Genomic DNA, 23,606 nt, shown 5'->3' with positions numbered 1-23,606 from the left:
GTTTACCATTGTCTAACAAATCCATGACACAGTAGCACCCAGTCCGCTCTGATCTAATATAAATATAAATATAAATCAACATTTTGTCGCCAGGAAATTCAGTCTAGCTGGAAAAACACCGGTGACCAAGGCTTCAAAAGCTTAGCACATACTGGTGCGCACATACTTCCTCCTATGATGGCGTACATTTCCTGCTAGAGAAATAACCACATCAGTGTAGCTTCCCTTAAGACTAAAGCATGTATCAGGATGTGTAACGCGACACAAACCGTGCCGCATCATAGTTGGTTCCAGGAAAGGTTATATCGAGGGCTATTGTTTTGCTCTCCAACCATTCCTGCTTTTTCATTTTCTAGACCGTCACACACCCGATCCCGGTGTACAGAGAGAGCCAGGATCGGACACACCTGCCCTGAAGGAAAGGCTGCAGGCTGACGCGGTCTCTGAGCAGATGACCACAAAAAGGCTGGTACAGGAACAGTCAGTGTAATGTGATTACTGTTCTCTGCCCTAACTATAGGGTTGAGCTATGGCTGATGTGAAGGCCACCATCAAGAACACACTGACACGCATTCATTTAGGGGGCATCCATTATTCTTCCTCTCAACTCCCACTCAGACTTATATTAAGTCTAATGTACCGACTGTAGATCTGGTATCACGGGATCATGAGGTTGGCCAAATGTATCAAACCAGGAGGTATCCATCATTAAGCACAGGTCGTACAACTACTGATACTCATACAAGAAATTAGTGTTAACACAGAATTACTATGTGTGTATGTGTGTTTGCACGAGTTACATACGACAGGAAGTTGTCCCATGTGTCCAGATAAGGATCATAGTAAATGGATCCCCCTGGTCCCTCATGCGGTGAAGAGATGCTTTTGTGCAGCTCAGACCCTGAGGAGGACCCATCTGTTTGGGCACCAGGAGAGGAGCCGGGGCCTGCTGAGGCCAGCTGACCCAGACTGGGGCTGGTCATGGATGTCGGGATGGTATTAGATGGCGGCCACTGAGCCTCACTGGGACCCTGTTGGTTATATCGACCATAAACGCCACAACCCAGCTCCCTGCTCTGAAGCACCGACTCTGACGGAAGGAGATGAGATGAGTTTCGCCTCAGACAGCGAGGAGGGCGGAGCAGTGGGCGGAGCTTAATGTTATCTATGATGACGGCCTGGGTCAAGTGCATCTGAGCTGAGTGTTTCATTCCTCCGCTGTGGTTCTCTTCTTCGGCGCCGCTCCCGTCCTCTCCATCTGACTCAGAACAGGAGCACGGGGGCACATCTGGATCTGCACTCTCAGCATCTGTCAGCTCTCTCCCCATCTGGACCACGCTCGCGAGTAACATAGAGGATCCGAGCAAATGAGGTTCAATGGACTTCACTTTAGAAGGTCGTCGATAGCGCACGGCCAGCCTGCGCTGCACAGTGGAGACGGTCCCGGGGGCGCTGCGGGGGTGGTGCGGTGTGTACTGAGCGTCTCTCTTGACGACGCCATCAGATCCTCTTCCGGGTTCACCTGCGGGGGTTAATCCCAACTCTATGATGGACTGTCGCTTCTGCCCGCTGGCCACCAGCAAGCCGACGCTGGCTCGCCTCCGCCCGTCAGCGGGGACCGGGGGCAAACCCAGAGAGGAGCGTCTGGACTGAACCAGCGCCACGGAGGGCAGACCCACGCTAGAGCGCCGCCTGGCTTTACTGGCCTGGACCGCCGGGCCCGCAGGGTGCTTCTGGACTTTCTGGCGACGACCGAAATGGCGCTGGAAGAAGAACTCCATCGTGTCTCAGAGCAGCAGGTAGAGAACTAAAAGCATGTGTCATCTGCGTAGATCTATGCGAAGCATCGCGGTGTAGTGCCCGGTTCTGATCCCTCTGATAGGCTGTGGAAGGTCCTCATGTCAAGCAGATGTCTGGTCCTGATTGACAAACTTGCAACAGGGAATGGTTTCCATCATAGTTTAGCTGCCTCCTCCACAAAGCCAGTGTATGATGACGTATCTGCTGGTCACTGACTAGACCACCGTCTCTCCTTCTCTGTGACGTTCCTTGAAGGGGCAAATACATTTAATCTGTGCTGTTCTGATGGTGACATAAGCCAACAAAATCATTCGAACACACCTCTTTTATGTATCAATTAGTTCATTCTAGTGTATAAATTATAGCTAGTACAAAAATGAAATTAAGTTTTCTGTCTAAACAAATTGAATAGCGTTGCTGATCTGATGTCAGTTTGGCTACGCTGTGGTTAGATGATCACTGATGCAGTGCTGCTGTGTTCAAAGTCACTCAAGTAATGGAAGCAGGTGCCAGCCTGCAACTTCTTCACCGCGTCCGCTCAACTCTCGATTATTATCTATGATTAATGAATTGACTACTTCTTGTTTTAAGTGATTAGGGACAATGATGCAATTTTTCTGAAATTTCCCCCAAAGTAAAAGTCATTCAAAGTCATGAACAAAATCTACAAAGACTGAAAGATCCTCACTACATGTACTGTACAATCTTCCATTTCATCCCATAATATCAGGTTCCCAACAGCTCAGCAGATGATGCAGCAGTAATCGATTAACAAAGTTGTGTCTCTATATAAAACCACAGCACCTAGTTACAAATCACACGCACTAACCAACACGGGGATCTGAATTAAGGTGTTAAGGCCTCTCTTCAAATCTGTTCCTCCGAACCCACAATCATTTGATCATATTAATGCTTTTTTTACAATACACATTACAAATGTATAATAAGTCACATTCATCCTTCAATAATGAGTATTCCAAATGGTTCACACACTAAAGCCCCACTGCACATAAAGCATCACTTAAAGCTTGAGGAGCGTAAAGGTAAACTGAGCGAGCAGACCGAGCCCATCATGACACTAATCTCAACTTCACAGCTTCACGCTGAGCCAAGGCCACAGACTTACAGTCACTGAAGCGTTGCATCACTCCCACCTGAACCCGCTGATTTACTGGGGTGTAGTGAAACTAGTCTTACTGGGAGGTACAATAGAAGATGTGGCAGAAATGAAATAAGGGGGTCTTTTGCACTGGGCTCTGGGACGTCCACTGTCCTGCTTTTGGCCACTGACCTTGACTGTTTTCTTGGGGGAGTAGAGAATCTAAAAAAGGAAGCTATCATATTCTATCATATAAGCTATCGCACAAGTGTTGCATAACGCAGTGCCAAGACATGCAAATGAGCACTGAGCAGCTCAGATGTTAAGAAGTGTTAAAAAAGTGTCAGTACTTGGGGAAATTAAAAACCCTTGAATCAGTACTCCTTGAATCAGTAGTTCAAAATGACTCATGATCCCACAACATACGCAGGTTTTGCATATGACACATCGAGTCACAGCCCGAAAGCGAAATACGAACAAACTGTGAAATCCTTTCTGCTCCAACCTTTATTGTTTGTTTAGTTGCACTGCTGAACGTTTAAGAGCGCGACGCGAGTGAAGGTCACATCACACTGCTGCAGACCACAGAGCCACACAGTGACCCAGCTAAGTACAAAAAAAAAAACAAGACGGCGGCAAGAGTGACGAGGCAGAACGCATGGCACGGGCCGTGACAGATGCTGCCACGGCGCTAATAGTTAGACGAGAACGGGGCAAACATTAAAGCGTTCACAGCCCGGGCTCTGTCACTAAAACCACCCCACGTTCTGACAGGAAGTCACATCACAGAGCCCTGAGCGCAACGAAACCTCCGCTGTTCACCTGATCCCACCGCCGACGCTGCGCAGGCGACCCGCCTGGCGCAGAACGCGCCCTCGTAAAGGTCAGGGGTCTTCACAGCGATGACTGGCTGTTATTGAGCCGCGCAGAGAAGCCATGAAGAGTATTTTCTTCAGATGAAACTATGATACTTGTGCTTTCTCTATTTAAAAGGACGACTGACATGCAAAACTGCGGACGCAATTTGATTTTCACCTAAATTCCAAAATCATCCTGAAAAGGAAAAGTAACATTTGATAAAAAATAACACGACAGAAAGAAACCTGACTTTTCTTCTAGTCTATTCATGGGATAAAATCGAGGCAAAAGCCGAGGACGCATGGTCAGTGAAGGGTTACCAGTAAAAACGTGTTCGTGAAGCAGGAAGTGATGTGCCTGAAGCCAAACACAGCCCTTGGTGCTCGGGCCTCTGGAATATTCTCCACTAAAGGACAAGAACGTGAAATTAGATGAAAGCACACCCACAATACTGTATAGATCTCCTCCCAGTTTCTCCATGCATCCAGACTCCACCCTCCGTTTTCTGGTCAGCTTTCATGCCTTGTCGCGCCCATGCTCGACTGTGCACTTCACCCACAGCGCTCACTCCTCTCCACGTCCTCGCCGGCTCCTGCTGCTGCCCAGTCCTGATCCCACGTACGCCGCCTCACTAACCCTCTCCACGACCACCTCCACCCTTCCCACAGCCTCCGCTCTTCTCCACGTCACGCAGGCCCAGGACCTGCAGGTGACCCAGCCTTACTTCCCTAAACTCTCATTTGAACAAGCAAACTTTTCTAGTTTCTCATTTTAAATTAGAACAGTTTTAAAATGAGTTTTATAATGACAATGAGCAAAACTAGATTATTTAGACCTGTCTCTGTATGATTTTAACTACATCAGGTTACTGTTGATCAGGGTCTTCATTAGCATCACATTTGTCATTTTTGTACTGTGGAGCAGGTGCCTTTAACTCCATCTGACCAAGTTTTATAATTTCCTCTCAACACATACATTACACCTGCTTTAGGTCTGCGCTAACTCTGAGCACTGTGATTCTTTAGCAGCGCTGAGGTGAGACACTCATTAACCCGCACACTAATGAAATGCGACTGTTACTGCGAGCAGCGTGCAATGGACCGTGGGATTGGTACGATGGAAAAGGTTCCCGTCGTGTGGGAGTCGCCCCCGGAGACCAGAGTGTTCCTCCACAGTCTGACGCTCAGGTGCGTTTCCTTTAACAGTGCACAGGCCGCGAATCCCAGACTTTCCAAAATAGATCAGAGGCAAACACAGCGTCTTCCCCCCGCTCTGTTGACCCCCTCCAGCTGGTGGCACACTAGGCGTGTACTTGGCCGGTGGCCGGGCGTACGTGTCGAAGCTGCTGGAGCCGTTCTTTCTTCCTGTTGTTTTAATCTACAGGAAGTAAACGGCTTTTTCCACCGACTGCTCGACGAGACCGAGTGCGTGCGCCACAAACTGTCGGAGTTCATATCGGCCGAAACATCTGATCTGTTTGTGCGCTGCGCGCTCGTGTGCATCGCGTAAACAAAGTAGACTTTCTTCCGTTACAGTTAGAAACAGCTTTGCTCTGATCCTTTCCTCTATCCCGTCCCCGCGCTCTTCCTCTGAACAGCTCTATTATGACTGTGTTTTTCCTCACTGCGCGAGCGTGCGTTGCTGTTATGCAACCGCTGCCTTCTATGATGATAATCTCCTACCATAACGGGGGAGAGCGGGGCAGCGGTGCGATGGGAGTAATAGAACGTTACCCACCTGTGGATTTGCGTGTCCACACAGACTAATGCGCTTTGTTCAGTCTCCATATGGAGGCAGGCAAAAAAGCATTTTGCATCTGTTGTTGGAAACAAAGTCTAGCCACCGAGGAAAGGAGAGGCCCCGCCAAAGCTGCCGTAGCAGGGTGATGCCTCACAGTCCTACTGTCCTCGATCATCAGCGAACACACCGGTTACAACAACACTTAGTAAATATGCGATTTACAAAAAACAGTGGACGACAAGATTTGAAACACAATCATTGAAACTATCTTTGTTTGGTTTTATAGCTCAACATTTTGCTATGGCTTCGCCATCAGTCCACTCACTAAACACCTAGTCCAGCACACGGCAGATTCTGAGGGTCTGTGTCTGCCCGTCACCCCAGCAAAAGCACTCGGAGCACCTGAATGCATCGCTTTCATTTACACCGCTGTCTCCTGAAAAGTTAGGGCTTCTACAATTTTATTTTTCGAGCTGTCTGGTTCTTTGAATCGCAATCCGATATATGAACATAACCTGCTTTAATTCCAAAACATCCGACTGCATCGCCCCACTTCTCGCCCAACGACAGCTGGGACAGGCTCCGGTAGCTCTGCGAGGAGAAACTCTAGATTAAGTGTCGACTTACTGTCAATATCTGACCAACGTGAATTCATACAGCTGACCTACAGTAACATACTGTATACTGGACGTCGTCCATGTACCAGGGAGTGAAAAGGAAATTCTGGATTCACAGGAACACTTCCTTCTCACAAAAGGACTGTTGTTGAATGAGCAACCAGGTCAGCTTGGGACTGCTTCACTGCACTTCACGGAAAAAATAAAGAGGGGTGTGTGTGTGTGTGTGTGTGTGTGAGAGTGTGTGTTGTGTGTGTGTGTGTGTGAGAGAGTGTGTGTTGTGTGTGTGTGTGTGTGAGAGAGTGAATGTGTGAGGTCATCCAGAGCTCTGAGCTGGAGGGTTAAATATTTACATGAAAGACAGTGGTGCACTATGCAAATACCACTTTTGGCAGGCCAGACACATGGTGGACGGATTAACACAGCTGGATACAGAGTCATTGGCTTCTCTGTCAATCACCGACTATTATTTTGGCAAGAAACAGCCGTTTGGAGCAAAAGGGTGGTGATGACAGCTTACGTAAATAACACCAACGTCGAGACTCAGCATCAATGTTTAAACCATGACCGTTTGTTATTTGTAAAAACCTCCGGCAGCCGGGCTATTTTTGTGTGTGCGATGCCCTTTCAGAGTAAAGTCTGACCGTGCAGCAGGCCACGCAGCGACGAAGCAGGACCAGATGAACAAGCACTCGGTTTTCACACGATACAAAAACTCCTACACGTGGTTATTATGGTTATGTTTATCGATTAGATACTCGGGTTGAACCACAGCGTAAATGTCAAACAAGTTAGAGAGGCTACTTCTTTTGCACGAACAACATTGGGGTATAACATAACACCCAACACTTTGCGCTTTACAGATTATACCACAGACCATGCAGCGAAATTAAAAATGCCATCACCGTCAAGCGATGGAGACAAACACAAGAGTCAGACGGTGGAATGACCTTTTCGGTGGCAGCTCAGTTTGTAGCAGAGAATAAAAGTTTACAGTCGCAAATGCGGGATTGAAAGTAAAAGACTTTAGTCAAAAACATTCAGTAGCTACAGGTCGTCAAGGTCGTACTGGCTCTAACAAGCCCAGTATCAGGACCAGGCCCATCATTTTACACATACAGCCCTGATTCCTAATAAATTAATAGAGAAGAAGAAAAACACATGATCATATGCTATGTCTCCCCAAAATGTTACACTAAGGTCTCCTGCCAAACTCTTACATTTAGTCTGTTCAGGAATGCCTTGGGTAAATATCCAAGTCAAAAGTGAGCTGAAGCATGAATCATGTTCATTTTAAAAATATCTTCCACGGTTTTTCCCTGACCTTAACTGAAGTTTGGAGGTAAGCATCATTTTTAGAGCATTAACGGCATGGACTGAGGACTTAAGGACTAGTTTGAATGAGCAGCAGAGAAGCTTCAGCTCGTTAACAGCATTAAAAGTCAGCACTGGTAACAGTCGACCTTTAAAAAAAACAGTGAGCTGGACGGAGAACGAGCCGGAGCAAGAAAACAAAAACCAGACCCAACTCTGGATGTTTGGTTTTGTGGAGCTCATGGTCCAGGGAGAACACGGTCTAATCTTTACATCGTCAGGTTTGTGTACAGTGTTTGATTCGAGTCTATAATGCACATAAAAGCTCTCGCTGTGCTTTCAGGCTCAACGGTGTCTCACACTCATCAAGGCTTTCTGTTTCCACTCAGGCCTGAAGACGCGTCTGCTCCAATAGGAGCTTTTACGCTATAAAACTAAGGCAGAAACAGTCACAGTATAAAGCTGAGGACACCGTTTTATCCCATAAAGTGAGGTTTACAAATACAAATAAATAATGATTAACATGAAGTGAAAGAGTCTCAGAACAAAAGGAGGAACACAGGAAATGCAGCTTCATAAAGCGAGTAAGCAGCTGCTGCCGGTAGTTTGTTTCTATTGGGCTCCCTCCAAGATAAACCCATGACAAGTGCAGAGACCCAGTCTCTGTTTCAAGTCTCCATAAAGGCTGTGTGTAGCTTGTTGCTTTCAGGTTGTGGACAGGTCGTGTACTGTGGGTTTCACAAACGCCTGCTGCTGCCTGGAATCTCGCCAGAACGGCGCTTACGCCGAGAACTGAGTGGAATCACACAGGCAGGTGATCGTTTGCTGTGGCTTCATCGCCCGTTGGTGGCTGAGGTCATGACATCACTTCCTGTCTACCCTCTGTTCCCCCGGTTTCTGGAACTCGATGCAAATTGAATATTCAAGGTTTCAGATTTTCCAAGTGGCTATTAAAAGCTAATTCATCTGTGGTGAATTACTTTGAAAGACCTGCACGACAGCGGGAGATGTTAAAAGCACTCGTTACTGTTGAACAAATCAGTCGCACAAGTTATTTAAACCAGGGGACACGTGTCATCACTAATGGCTTCAAGCTTATAGTTACTGTAGGTGTGTATTAATGAGCGAAACTCGTCTGAGGATTCTCTCTGGATTAGTGAGTTTGAGGCGTTTTCATGTTTTGCAAAGCCCAATGACAGAGAGTAAATCTGGGTGTAGCAGAACAGAACGATTACCGTTGCACATCGTAGCTTTAGATATCGGCCGATAACAGTCTCAACAAATATACCAGATAGAATCTGTTCTGAGAGTTTGGACTTGATTCAGTACTAAAACTTTGTTTTATCATCAGTCTTTTTCCTTTCATCTGAAACAGAACAGAGACAAGATGCATGCTGGGAACATAATCTATAGTTTTGTATTGTGCAAACCTGTGTCTGCCTTTCTTTCACTTAGTTACTTTGGCCAAACTGGTCTTAGATACTGTACTCAACTCTGTCCTGCACTCAGCTGTTGTAAGACACAATTTCCCCACTGAGGGGAAATAAATGTTTTGTTATTCTTATAAGCGCTTTTTAAATGTAAGTGGAATTTAATAACACAGAACACCACGTTTCTATTTTCTAAAACCGAATATGCACGCAGAATTTAAGTATATGAAAGTATGAGAGACGCATAATTAAACCTCTAGTTTAATAATAAACAGTTTAATGTCACTTGATCCACAGGTAAGACCAGTTATGAAAGCTCGACAGTAACACAGAGCCTGAGCCCAGAAAATAAACAACAGCAGAAGTGTGCTCATTTCACTGAGCCAAACCCGACCTAAAGTGAGTAAAACTACGTTTGATCTTATTTATGCCCTGACCACAATTTTCATAATGAAAAAGGCGTCATTGCAACATTGTTTGAAAACAATGAAGCTCTGTGGCACAGCTGAAAAAGCTAAATGAGGTTTAGGCGAGTCCATGCAAATCACTGTTCCCTGCAGCGTGTTTATGGGCTGTTTACACTAGAATTACTATAGAACACATGTGGACCCATCCTGTATTTGCAGCATAATACTCATCACCGTCAATATGCTGCACCGCAGAACGCTGGTGTAGGTTTAGGAGGGAAAGTGTGCCCGAGTGCAGCGCTGGAGCAGTTGTAGAGAAACGTACACTGAACTGAAGCTGCTGATCCGGTAACAGTACAGTTTGTTCTGATATAAACTAAACAGGACTGATGGTGTGTGAGAAATGGAATCAGGACCACTGTCATCCATCACATATTTCAATTTACTCCATAGGTTCTTCACAAACGGTGCCCCCCCTCCCTTCTATGTATGAGTTGACTGACCACAGCACTGGATCAGCTCATTAACAACACCACAGCCGCTGACATCACATTTCTGCTGTTTACTCTCAGATGCAAACTACACTGTTACATTTTTTTTTTCTTATATATGTCTTAACACAAAGAAATCGCTACCAATCCTTATTTTTACAACTGTTTGCAATGAGTCCTGGCTAAAGTCTGCATCCTAATGAATAGTGTAGAAAACGTGGAGCCAACCTGACGAGGGAGGAGAGAACTATCCATCCACGCTTCCACTCCTCGTTCTCATCCGTGTGTCTACGAGTGGAGCTCAGACTAAACCCCGGTGTGAAGCGTCGCCGCAGGGAGCGCAGGGGGAGAGAAAACAGGGGGAGGGGGGGGGACGGTGGGCGTGGCCCGCAGGCGACTGAAATAACCGACTTCCTTGACGAGCCGAGGGCTGAACTGTCAGATAGATGTTAGCGCACGTGCGCGAACGCAAAGCGCGCCGCGAGAAAAAAGGAAATCGAACTAGAACAGAGCGATGTTACACACCGAGACGAGCCATGTTCTCGTTTTGCAGCAGCACAAGTGTGAAGCACAGTGACATTGTGTTAACACTGGGCTAACGCTGAACATGTCTAGGACTGGTTTTAAACTTTAAATTATTTATTAAAATGGTTTTTATGTCTTTCTAACGTCTGTGGAGACTCTCTGTTCAGAGGAAACTGGACTTGGACATTGTATCCGATCTGATCTAATCCCTCGTCCGAGAACCTCATCAGGTCCATGATCTTAAGTATCACTGAAACCACCTGTGGGTCATGTTGCATGGTGTGTGTGGACGGGCGACAATACGCTGGTTCAAGGCTCACAAAGGCCATCAGTCACGTACAAAACAAACCTACATCCCTCCCCGGGAGGTTTTACAGGCACATTAAGTGCGAGACTTAATGTGGAAACGCACAACATGTCCAAGTCAGTCAATGACCCACAGGAGACTCCATACCGGGAACTCCCAAATACACCAGTCTTTAAGATGCAAGCTCCTCTCACATACTCAACTAAACAACATTTGAGGGATGAACATTGAACATGAATGTGCCAGTTCTTCTACAATGTGCTACTAACATAAGCCTGCTAATTGATTATTGGCCTTCCTTGTTGACCCCCTGTCTATTAATGCACACAGATGGTTGGAAAGTTGAGGGAAAATATTAAAAACAATTGCAGGCGGAGGACTGAAGACCGACCAGGTGCATCCAGTACATCAGCTGCAGAGAACGAAGGTCAAAAGCAGTTCATCTGACTGCAAATATGCTGGAAAACGTTCCTTTTACTTTTCTGAGTCAGACCAATCAGACAGCAGCTGTCAGTCAGAAATATCCCCCACCCCAACAAAATGATCCAGCCAGCAGTTGGCCGTTTAGGGACAGACCAAGACCGGGTTCAGGACAATGAGAGAGCAGTCACTACACCCACAGTCCAAACCACACAAACCAAGTCCCGGTGCTGAGCCACACGCTTCTGGAGGCACAGAACGCGGTCCTCGCTGCTGTGGGAACTCACACTTACTGTATAACGGTGTCCCACATCAGCAGCAACACAAAGTGCATATTAAATTTTAAAAAGGACAAACAAACAAGACTTGTATTAGAAATACAAGCTGCGTGATGAACGCTGAACGCGTGATTGTGCACATCCTCCCTAATGAGGATGGATGCGTCTCAGGCAACGGCGCCCCCTGGTGGCCCGCGCCGGGCATCACACCCAACTGTTGCTCCGTTTCCCCACCAGCGCTCACGCTGTCCGTCTTACCTCCTGCCGAAGAGCTTGAGCCCGGTGAAGGACTTGGCGCAGCCGGTCTCCTTCTCTTCCGCCACACAGATCGGGGGGGACAACAAGGACGAGTGGAGCATGGCTGACGAGGGCAGCGAGGAATGAGAGGACGAGGACGCGGAGCTGAAGTCGCCATCGCTTCCCTTTAACGTCGCTGTTCCTTTCTCCTCAGGTGATTCAGCACAGGCCTCCACGAGCGCTCCTGTTCTCAGATCAATGTCTGTGCCTCCGTTTGGATCCATGACGTCCGGCCCCGGTCACATTTTGGTACGACGACCTACTGGCACTGGAATTTTCAGCAGTCCGTGAAAAATTTGCAGCGTTCCTGGACAGAACACTGCAAACATGCCCTTAAACGAATGTCCTCAGTGAAGTCCGAGCAGCTCCAGAAGAAGGCTTCTAATGTTATGGTGGTTACAAATATTCCACGGGGAAGTTTGGTGATTTAAATATGTCCACGAAGAGCACGCGTTAAATCATGTGGTGGGAAATACTGGCGCGACATTTACTCAACAACTGCTTCCACTAGAATAAGACCAGTCCAAATTTAGCTCCAGGGGTTTAGTTCTGTCCACCTAAAAGAGTCTGAATGGACGACACCAGTGTTTTGGATGGAGAAGCCTGAGGGAGGAAATACAGACGTAAAAGTGCCACCCCCTCTAATTTGCCTAATCTTCCTGGAGCCTGGACATGCAAATCAAAATTCCCTCGAGGACTGAGGCACAAGAAAGGTCCCTTGACTTTAGGCCCAAACGAATGTACCAGTACAGTAGAACAATAAGTACTGCACAGTTAAATGGGAGAAAAAGTAATTGTTCTCAGGTACAGCAACAACAGCACTGTAAAGCATTACGATATGATTCACTGTCCACCCAGTTTGTGTTGAAGGCAGTATCACAATTAACAAACTTCAACTCTAAAAGGCTCAGGAAGTCTACCACAAGTATGACTTTATGTAAAAACTTACAAATATGGCTACAGTGCAAAGACTACAAAGTCAATAATCCACGTGCCAAAGGTCACACAAACTGTGTGTGTGTGTGTGTGTGTGTGTGTGTGTGTGTGTGTGTGTGTGCAGAGGGATTAATGCAGCGTCCTGAGGGACAGATAATCCATCCCAGCGCTCCTCGTCACGTCAGAACGACTCCGAGCACGGCAGTATTAGCAAGATCAGCGTAAGAACAGCACCGTCCGCTGTTCTGTCACACTCTTCTGTTTCTTCTTCTCCCTCGCGACTTCCTCTTTCCTCCCTTCTTCTTTTTCTTCTTCTTCTTCTCTGCCCTCGCTTCAGGTCGCCTCCTCCTCCTCCTGCTGCTGCTTTTCTCTGACTTTAATCACGCTCCACGCGAGGCGGACGCTCACAGCCACACACACTCAGCTGAGTGGCACGCAGCTACACACAGTTTGGTAAACACACACACACTGATCTCCTACAACCCGCCCGGCTAAAACCAGGAAGTGGGCAATGACAACAGACAGGACCTCGCTCTTAGCTGCCCTGTGTCCTGCCTGACGGAATCGCTGAGCAGAACTGAGCAGAAACTTCTATAAAAAGGAGCAGATAGAGAATTTTAAAGCTGTCAGTAAAGTTATTTATCTTCAAGCTGTAACATGTCACATTTCATACACTCACATTTTGTTTTGAAATTTTTATATTTAAAGTGGATATAACTAAAGGTGTGAATCCCCAGGTGATCTGGCAGAACCACAGCCATTAGTGCAGTATACATGTCAGTGTAGGTAGTTCTAGTTTAACAGCTGACTCATCAGATAAACAACACAACAACAGTGAATGAACTACACTACAACCTTCTAATCTGTGGGTAAAGTCTGGTTTCGTTTCCAGCACAATGAGCATCCACCAGATTTCTCCCCACGTTTGGGCGAATCCTGCAGTTCATCCAACTCCCACCTCTGTGGCTCAGGCTCTGCAGCAGCACCGCTCTGCTGACGGAGAACCATGATAACACGTACGGCCACTGGAGGGCACAGTGCTGACGGATCATCATGCTGAGGTGCATTAGAACAGAGGCTCAGTTAAAGAGCAAACACAAGGAAAATATTAACTAATAAGGACATCTTAATTGAGGATCTCTTAAAAGGGCATTGCTGCCAATATTAATTTTAATATGGTAATTTAAAATATTTCTTCCTTGTGATGCCTTTAAATTGTACTGTAATTCAAATTTTTTGTATTGTGTTAATCATGTTGTAATGTGCTCTATGCTTGTATTTTATTTATTTATTTGTAATTTATAAGCTCTTATTTTTATACATGGTGTCACTTGGTTCCTTCGTTGTCCTTGAAATGATTTCTAGCAAATGCTTTTGTTTAGGTCTAAATTGATTTTGCTGAACTGCACTGATATAATTTTTAGTATTTCTCCAGATAAAAAGGGAGAAAACGCATGAAGAATTTCTAAATTCCTCAGAATAAAGAATTCATGCAGGAGCTAATAAAAATAGATGGTTTCATCACACACTTCCTTCAGGAATTCAGTCCAACAGTATGAGTTCGCAACGTCAGCGTTATTTAACCGTACCCTCGTCCGAGGGTTACATAAATATGCACATTTTATATAGCTGCTACATGTGGAGCAGAGCGGAGCGAGAACGCAGCTCGTCCTGTTATGGTGCGATGGGATTATGGCTTCAGTCTCTTTGACAGACTGAGCACATCTTAATATTTTTATGCATATGCACACACACACAGACACACAAACACACACACCTGCTCCTCATTGTTCTGCTATCACTGTTCCCTCTCATCCGTCGCCCACTCAGTATTTCCATGACAAATAAAATGACACTCGACAGCATGGCACAAAATTCAGACAGTGAAGGGTTTTAAAGTTCCCCGCACCCACAGCCGACCCATTTTCTTCATCTCCAACACAGCGCCGACTAAAAACTCTATCCTAAACCTGACCCCAATAAAAAAAAAATTCCAGAATCATCCTGTGAGCCACATCCTGTGGCCCCTAAATTCAAACGAACTAAATTGTGGGAAACGTGGGTCAGCAGTGGGATCGACTACTGTACAACAAGCTGTCTCCAGGCAGAGGCTCATCAGAGGTGAAAAGGCAGCTTCATCCAGTCAGTGGTCACCACAGCAAATGCTTCGCATGATTGATGTGGCAAGTTTTTACGCCGGATGCCCTTCCTGACGCAAGCCCTCTGTGAGGGGATTGAACCCACAACCTGTTGTAACGCACAAACCACTACGCCAAACTGCCAGGGCATAAAAAGGCTCATCATACACTACAATAGATTTGTAATACTACAAATCGAGGCATAATGCTAATGCTAGGTTCCCATTACTCACTGGTGAGCACCTAAAACTCTATAAAGTCCCAAAGGCCTGAGTCTCCATTTACAGCAAAACCTTTTCATTGAGTACTAGTGTATTTAAGGTTGCAAACTTTTACCCAGGTTCTGCAGTACAACAGCAAAAGCTGTGTTTTAGTAACCGTCTACTGTCCATTATAGTGGAAGGGCAGCAGCGATCAGTGCAATTGATTAACCCACTTACTCCATCTGACCCTGCAGACAGACGGCTAGCGCCAGCCGGTAGCTTCTCTCCGGCCGAACGTCAGAGTAACTATAGCAGTGACACCACGGTAAGGATGGAGATGAACTACACGAACGTGCCGTCTGCATGGACAATGTGACAACGGCTGGAAGAAAATATAACCGGCCCATCCGGTCTATTAAAACATGGCAGTTAATCAGCAGCAGCGTTTGCTATTGTCAGCGTCAACACAGCATGACCTCTATCAGTCATGGAGATACATGGTCTGGAAAAACTGGATGGAACGAAATACCAGAAAAGAACACAGGGTTCAAACGTTCACACGGTCTACTGTTCACTTTTACTTTTATTAGTAGAGTGCTTAATACGTACACATCAACTCCAACCTTAAGGCAATACGGGGGTTTAGAGATCTGTTGCTGCTGCTTTTAAACTACACACACGGAAAACAACACAATATCTGAGCAGAAGGCACTTTTGTATTGGTGTTGCTTGCAGGGTGTTACTGTCTGTTCTTTATACTGGTTATCGTCGCCAACTGCGTGCGCATCCATCTGGTGCTGCTGCACTACATTACGCAAGTCGTTGGCTTGAGGCTAAACGCCACTACCGTTTCCTCCGCCGGTCGGTGAACGCACCTGTAAATGTCAGTCACGGCCGTCAACGGGATCATCGCAGTCCCGGGGATGAGAGGGCAAACAAGGACATCGCATGAGGTTCAAATGGTTTGTTAGGACTCGCATTAGTTGTGATGTGAACACAGAGGATAGACCCAAAACAAAAACACAAAAGGCCTACGATGGGGCTTCTCTCCAAGTTGCCTGCAGGCTAATTTCTTGACTAAGCAGATACAAAGATATGCCCTAAAAGTGCTTAGCTGGGCAGTAACCTGTGTCATCAACAAGACGTCAGTGTAGCTAAGTGTCATGGCTGACGAGAACGACACCGTATGCCGGTAAACAGTCCTGTGTGCGCACATGTTTGTTCTGGGCTATTTTTATCACCTAATTGATAGATCTCACCCTGGGGACAAGTCCTTATTACTACGCTTTGTCTTGTCTGTTGTATTTCCCCAAAACACCCTTCACGCAGCGCGTATATCGAATTACACAGGACAATCATGAGCATCTTGTTCCAATTAGAATTAGAGCTGGCAGGAAATCAGCCTTCGTCGTGGGCTTCGTGTACTATATGTAGCCTTTCCCCTTTCAGCTAATTCAATGTTTTCACTGAAGGGAACAAATCTGTGCTCCATCTGCACAATGTACATTCAGCGACTATTACTGTCAGCGTGTCATTATAAACACCAGAAGCAGTGGTAACCTCCGAAGAGCTTTTATGACAACACCACCTGCACTGTGTAGCGCGCCGCGTATGCTGCCACGAACGCCAGTATCGCTACATCAAAAAGTCACTTTCACAAGCGGCGTTCCCTTGTGCAATCTGTCAACTGGTCCGTGAAGGCATCGTTCCTCTTTGAGCCACGTGACTGAAGGTAAGTGGGAGTGGCACAATCACGGGTGGGTATTGCTTTGGTTGAATGATGAAATGAAACAACCTTCCTCCCCATCTTTGTTTACACAGCACGCTTAAATTTCACGCTCATCCTTAGCCTATCGCTAACAACAAGCTATTTTCCTCATGGCGCTGATGAGCTTAAGGCTGCCTTGACCCAATTTTCCACCTCTAAACCTTCCTGACATCAGACAGTTTGGCTGCAGAACAGCAGTGACGGTAGGAGCCTCAGCTCTGGCATCTTGGCAGGAGTCTTGTGTCAGCCCAGCGTTCACTTCCTGGCTCCTTTATTCTAATATGTGATTACTCTGATGATGACACCCAGCTATGTCTGGTTTTCCCTCCTGTACTTTCTCATCATACATGCTGTATGCCACATAATCAGTCCATATAGAGCAAAGAAATAACAAGTGGCCTTCTTCTGTGATGAATGTTTGGTTATGACTGGACCCATTATGTTAATGAATACACATCAACTATTTATTTTCCATACTTTAATAATAATCCCGTGTCAACGTACTGTATATGGAAAACTCTTGCCTCTGTCTGACCCAGTTCATGCTCTGGTGTCCTGCCAGTCAACCAAATTATTGCTGGCTTCTTCACTCAGTCAAATTGAAGACTTGCAAGCTGTGCAGAGTGGACAGGCCTGGCACCAAACAAAACAAGACATGATCATTTTTATGAGCCGTGACGCGACACTGAAGGGTGATCAGCAAGTGCATGAGGCCATGTTTTACTGCACTATTTCACTAATAGTTCAAATCCACAGCCCTCTTTCATCACTAAAAGCCTCTCAGGATCGGCAGTGAACAAGATTAACGGTATCTGAGTGGAATCGCCGCTACTCTAATTTCCCCTGGTTCACACAGGAGAACACTGGGTAAAATGTCACTGTGTTCTCATCAAGCGGCTGCTGCAGTCCAGTTTCCAGTTAGTGGGAGACATTTACATGTAACTGCAACCCAAGCTGAACCCTTGAATGAAGTCGACACACTCCAACATCACTTAGAAGTTATGAGAACCAGCGAAACGTCCACATAACAGAATACTGAACATAAATGTGTACACACACACGCGCACACACACACACACACACACACACACACACACACACACACGATGTGCTGCAGTGCCACAGATACAGCTGATCCTTACATAAGTCCTGCGGTGAGTCAGGAGAATTGACAGCCATGGCAGCTCTCCCCACCCCCACCACACGCTCACTCACAAACTCCCATCTGGCTCACTGATTATACTAAATAATGTTGAGATTATGCCTCACGCTGGCAGTGACATAAGAAGTCGGCTTCGTGGTGTCTCACTATCCGACCTTCAGCTCAGCGATGAAAAACATCCACCCTTTGTAAAATGTTACACCTGAAATCAGACTCTGGTGACATTTGAAAGACTGAAGTGACAAAGAGAAATCAAACAACTGAAGTAGGTCGGGAAAGAAAATCTGTGCGCATTATGTAATGAGCAGACCTTGGCATGCGTTTGTCTGTCATGTTCAGTTCAATATCAGACAGGATTAAACCGGGGTCTTTTACTGATTGCTACCAGACTCCATCCATCCACAGGTAGCGCCGGAGGCTGAGCCGGCCCACCGCAGCATCCCTGTCCTGCGGTGGCGTCTGGTGGACGCGGGGTGTGAGATTTTAGCGACGCTTCACGGTGAAACCAGCTCATTATGCATTATGGTTCAAACACCAGTGCAGTTATCACGCACTGTGTTCGCTTCACAGTTGCGTAATGCTACCGGCTGCAGGTGCAGAGGAGGTAGTAGGTAGTGGTGGTGGGTGTATTTGGTGCCACAGCTCAGCCGGTCGTGTACTATCAGGACTGATCTACCTACTCCATAGCTGCACACTGTAACACTTGGCTCCAGCTTCTCTTCACATACATGTTGCTGGAGGAAAATGAATCTGGGAGCATAGTCCAGTAATAGCGACCAGGATGTAATTTTAGTAATGTCTGTGACTCGCGTTGTCCATGTTCTGGTTCACATCTCCACTCTCTGGCTCCCAATGTGTTATGGTGTTATAAATCGTGCTGGTTCTGCTAAATGGAGATGTCAGGAGCGAAGTGACTCAGCTGAGGAGGGAAAACCTTCACCAGAGTCACTTGACAGTAGGAGAGCTGAAAGGTGCGTTTACACCTTCATCTGTGACATCAAGCTAAAGTCTGAGACGGTGACATTGCCTTTGAGAAAAGGAACTGTAGCAAGAGAAAAATACAACAAGTTCTCGAGTAAAACAACTAATTTGGATCAAACAAATGCAAGTGTCCTGAGTCACTATCTGCTTTCTATTGTCTCACGACCTTTGTGAGGACGGAGCTTCAGCAGGTGGCAGTAAATATAGGGAAATATTCACCCTGTTTGCAAAGGAGAGGCGTCACACATCACCTAATGGATGATGTACTGGCAGATTGTTCATTCTACAGCCATGCTCAAACAAAACAGTTTATAAAAATGCAAATTTGCTGTGCTCTGTGTAGGTTTGTTTCCCTGTGACAAGATGGAAAATATTCAGACGCCGAGGGTCAAAGTTCAATCAGCAGCCTCGTCCGGAGGAGTGATGCGGCAGCTATAAAGAGAGATGCGTGTTTACAAGGAGCGCCTGTGATTAGACTGGGTATTTACACATATCGACTGTTTCTAAGGGAACCGACAAGCTGATTTCATTCACAGAGACAACAACTGCAGCGTTAGTGATGAAAGTAAAGTGGCCCCTGATGTGCAAGTGGCTTGAAACAACAGGAACAGTTGGTGCAATCTATTCTCCATTATTACCTGCAAGTCCCTGCCGGGAAGAACTGACTTCACATCAGAGCTTCTGGTAAACAAAACCACTACATGCAGGTTCACTGTCTTACTCAGTCAGGACGTTTATAAATAATGCAGAGCTGATGAAGAGAGGCTGCGTGTGGAGGAGGACACACGACACCTGTCATATTACAGTAAGTTATGATGACACCGACTATGACCGCCCTCTGAGCACCGGAGACAAAGGCCCATCCGCGGAACAAACGGGAAAAAGAACTGAAGGTCTGGTTCTCTTCTCAGAACACACACTGCGGTAGCAACTTTTCATAGCACTTCCCGGCCTGCTCGGCATCGACAGGCTTTTCTGAAACCGCTTTTGTTCGAGCCGAGCGTCACTTCTTCAAATCTGTTGTCGAGATCAGACTTTGACGGTGAAGAACAAAAGTTCTCTTCCCGCTGAACAGAAGGACCCTGCAGCGTCACACATGACTGTAATTTTCACTATGAGCCTGAACACAGATTCATAAATATGGATCATTCATGCAGTAAATGACTGTCATTTTGTGTCTCAACTTTGTGTCCTTGATCTAGTTTTGACTATATTATAAATAATACAGGAGAAGTAAAAGGACTAATGTATTTCTGCTCACACCTGTGTTTTCTAGCACTGAATGTACCCTTGTCTGAATCCTGCATGAGGTGTGCACGGCATTTTAAAAATAGGGAAAACCCGCGTGCGCGTGGGATGTGCCGATGCACCGGTTTAGTGCTCATGCATTTAATGTACATCTGGTCCGAAGAGTCGGTGAACAGATGGAGGAAGATCAGAGCTTCCCAGCGAAAGAGGCCGTGTCTGTGGGAGGCAGCGGTCAACTTGCTGTCAACGCGGCTGCCGCTTTAGCTTTGGCTCAATGGAGTTGAAGACACGCACCTATAAACGTATTTGATCACGGTTCACCACAAGCGTGAGGCGACACGCGTGAAACAACGCGCAGTAAGAAGAGTGTGGGAAACGGGTCGGAGGTCACGGGTGCTGCAGAACAGGTTTGCAGGAGGCGCCGCGGTGCGTTCGCTGCCTACCTGTAGGACACCTGCTTCCTGAGGTTCAGCTGGGCGAACTCCTCGGCCATCTGGGACTCCGACAGCCGACCGGCCCGCGGCCCCTCCACGCCGCTCTCCTCCGGCACCTGCAGCGAACCCACAGAACAAGTCACATTTTCATCCGTAGTTCGTTTTTCTTTTTTGTCGCTGTGGCCCGATTCCAACGTCCGCCCGCTCCTAAACCCAACATGCTGCATTACGGGGCTCAACGCGGGGGGCGGGCGTTCAGCGCATTTTCACGTACACACGCTCCGGATGGGTTTCCGCGGAGCTGCGCGCGGGGGACGGAAGCACGGACCAGTGAGCAGCCCGCACCTGACAGCTGCCGGGCTCCGCGGCGAACGCGTCCTCCTCCTCGGCCACGTCCTCCAGCCCAGGCCGCTCCACCACCGCGGGAGCGGACTCGCTCATCATCCCTGCGGCGTCGCCGTCCCGTCGCCGCGCGACGATCGCAACCAACGATGTTGTGCTATGAACAGGTGGCGTGGCTTCGGCTCGCGTCCGCCGGCGCCGCGTCTTTAGAAGTTGCTATTCTGGTGCGCGAGCGAAGCCCGTCCGCGTCCCATTCCCCGCGCGGCGCGGCGCGCTCCGCTCGGTGACCTGTGAAGCCGGAGCGGTACCGGTGAGGTCCGGTTCGACCAGGACCCGCCGAGCACAGAGACAAACCGCGGCGGGGTGGACGGGGCGCGCGTCCATGAAATCTGAACGCAGGCAAGACAAGTTGTCGTCAGCAGGAGGTGAGACGCGTTCAGCTCCGTCACGCAACTAAATGTTGCAGGAAATAAGCTGTGAGATCCCCCCCCCCCTTCACCGTCTGTGCTGCTGAGCACGACTGGAATATTAAAAGCGTTTTGAGGAGTGTGGGTGAAATTTAAATGAACAATTACCATCAAATGTAATTAACAGGCTGTGTTTGTCTAAATTAAAGCTGCTTGTGAATCCAGAGTTTTGCTGATGAGCACTGACACAACTTGAGCAAAACCAGTTAAAATACGGGGATGAATTGGAAAAACCTGCGGGGCACAAACGGGTAAAGCGCCCCCGATACCGTCTTTACACAAGAGAATGACAGTGTGTTGGATCATGCCCAGACATTGGATAGAGTTGTTCGAACACGTTCCTACTTCGAAAAGAGGCAGAGGTAAAAAGCAAAAAAAACATTTGTTTGCATCTTCATGTCTGTGTTCACTTATGTATATTAAACGTCATAAGCCCCCCCCCAACACACACACACACACACACACACACATAATTAACAATTGACAATAAAATAAGAAGCATAAGGACACGACAGGTGTTTTGTGTGAACATGACGCTGACGCTGCCATGAATGCTAAAAACCATCATCTCTAGTCAAGAAGACTCAGCAGAGGTTGCAAAGACAGGTGACCTTCCCCCTCCCACCGTCACCACACTGCAAAGAAAGCATACTGATAAGCTACAACTCAATGCAATGTCCCCGGTCTTGTTTCTCAGACATTCAGGACTAGAAACTCAGCACAGCCACCGGTATTGTCTGGACTGTTCACCCTTCTGCTTTCAAACAATACCAGAGAAGACAAAGCAGAACTGCCACTCGACCACACACGTGTGCTGCAACCCCCAACATGACAATAAATGTGTGTTTATCAGAGCAGAATCTGAACAGAGAGGGGAAGTGGGTCGGTATAAAAACAAGGAGGCCGAGGAGCAAATGGGGAACGGGTGAGCGGAGGAGTGGGTGCACATCGGGCGAGTGGGCCCGGCAGGGTCCGACTTAGCAAGAGATGCTAAGCATGCGCATCATGATACATAAAACAAAGTCGCTGTTGTGTTGAGGGAGTTGAGTCGATGGCAGATCAAAGTAGCAGCATGTTGTTTACAGACTGCACTGCATCCGGCATTTTAACTCATAGTTCTAAAACAAGCACAAATGAAACTAATTGATTTACCAATCCATGCACAATGTCAAAGCCCTGTAAGTGCAGCCGGAATGCAATGCAGGGGTTTGGTGTTATCAGTCACTAACCTGCTTCTGTACTATGACTTCATTCTGAAAATAAATATACTATACTGGTCAATATTGGAGTTATGTGTTTATGGATCTTCCTGGGAAACACCACAGTGGGCAGTTTGTTTCTAACTACAGAGAAATAGAGGCAAACCTGCCAGCGTGGAGGCTGGTGATGCCCCTGTTGTTCTGAACAACGCGTGGTCGTATGGTTAACAGATTAATCTGGTTCCAGGGTTTTATTATTAAATGTCTGTGCTGCTACACTATTTCAGACAGACTTCCTGACTTACAGTCTGCTCGGTCTGTGGTCCCACCTAAAGGTTGGAGGGTGATATGATGTCAGTCCAGCAAGAGGCAGCAGAGGCCTCTCCGAATGGGATCTTATTGTGAAAATGAGTATTTATGACCACTCAGCGTTAAGATTTATGTCATAGCTGCACCTGCGTATTTCAACAACTTCAGTCCTGCACTGTTTTTTTCTTTCAAGCTAACGATCAATCTCACAGGACACAGTTTTTAATATATGAAAAAAGGCAAATGTAAGATGAGTGTGAAGTAAATTCCAAATATTTCTTTGTCACGTTACCTGCTCTCACTATCCATCCTCCATGTTCGCCACATCCTTCTGAACTCTCCTTGCTCCATCTGACGAGACAAATCCAGTGAATGGAAATGGACGTGTGCACCCTGCAGGTTGCCAGGTAGCTGGGAAAACAGCTTTCCAGGGCTGTAGAAAGACAAAACACAAGGCTATTGTCTGACCCATTGATAGGAAATCAGAACGCTGACTCTGCGGAACCCGGGCCAGTCTCAATGCATCTATGTCCGGTCTGCAGCAGCTAAGTACCTCGAACCCCAACAACCTCTCCAAATCATCCCTAAAAACAGCCCCAACTCCAGCCCAGTTGCTCTTGGCCTGTGGGTGCATGGAGCGACTAAGCCCCTGTGCTAGCTGGCTAAAGCCCTGTGGGATTAGACTAATGCAGGCAGTGGGAAGCCACTGGTGGTGAAACAACAGGCTTGGGAAGTAACCCTTACCTTGACATCAGAATTCAGTCCTTTATCACAATACAGAATTACCAGCCATCAACACATTCGGACTTTTTCGTCCTAGTTGTGCTTCCTCCTCT

General features: G+C 47.0%; 1 protein-coding gene across 8 annotated transcripts in view; it reads right to left on the bottom strand.

The window, feature by feature from the left end:
* Positions 1-21,274, bottom strand: part of dgkza (diacylglycerol kinase, zeta a) — a 62,525-nt gene extending 41,251 nt beyond the window's left edge. For 4 of the 8 annotated variants that reach the window (XM_029142494.3, XM_029142497.3, XM_029142498.2 and 1 more), the window contains exons 1-2: positions 9,985-10,121; positions 805-2,048 (exon numbers count right to left, since the gene is read on the bottom strand). In XM_029142494.3, coding sequence (XP_028998327.1) covers positions 805-1,781 — 977 coding nt within the window. In that variant the 5' untranslated portion in view covers positions 1,782-2,048; positions 9,985-10,121. Of the gene's footprint in view, positions 1-804; positions 2,049-2,926; positions 6,277-9,984; positions 10,122-11,544; positions 13,063-20,462; positions 20,570-20,798 lie in introns of those variants that run through there. The other 4 variants (XM_029142501.3, XM_055506903.1, XM_029142500.3 and 1 more) reach the window with 4 other exon arrangements.
* Positions 21,275-23,606: the final 2,332 nt, after the last annotated feature.

The sequence above is a fragment of the Betta splendens genome, chromosome 2 (assembly GCF_900634795.4).
Source record: "Betta splendens chromosome 2, fBetSpl5.4, whole genome shotgun sequence".
Lineage (NCBI taxonomy): Eukaryota > Metazoa > Chordata > Actinopteri > Anabantiformes > Osphronemidae > Betta > Betta splendens.
The sequence above is the reverse complement of the archived record's forward strand: the minus strand, read 5'-3'. Positions and strand labels throughout refer to the sequence as shown.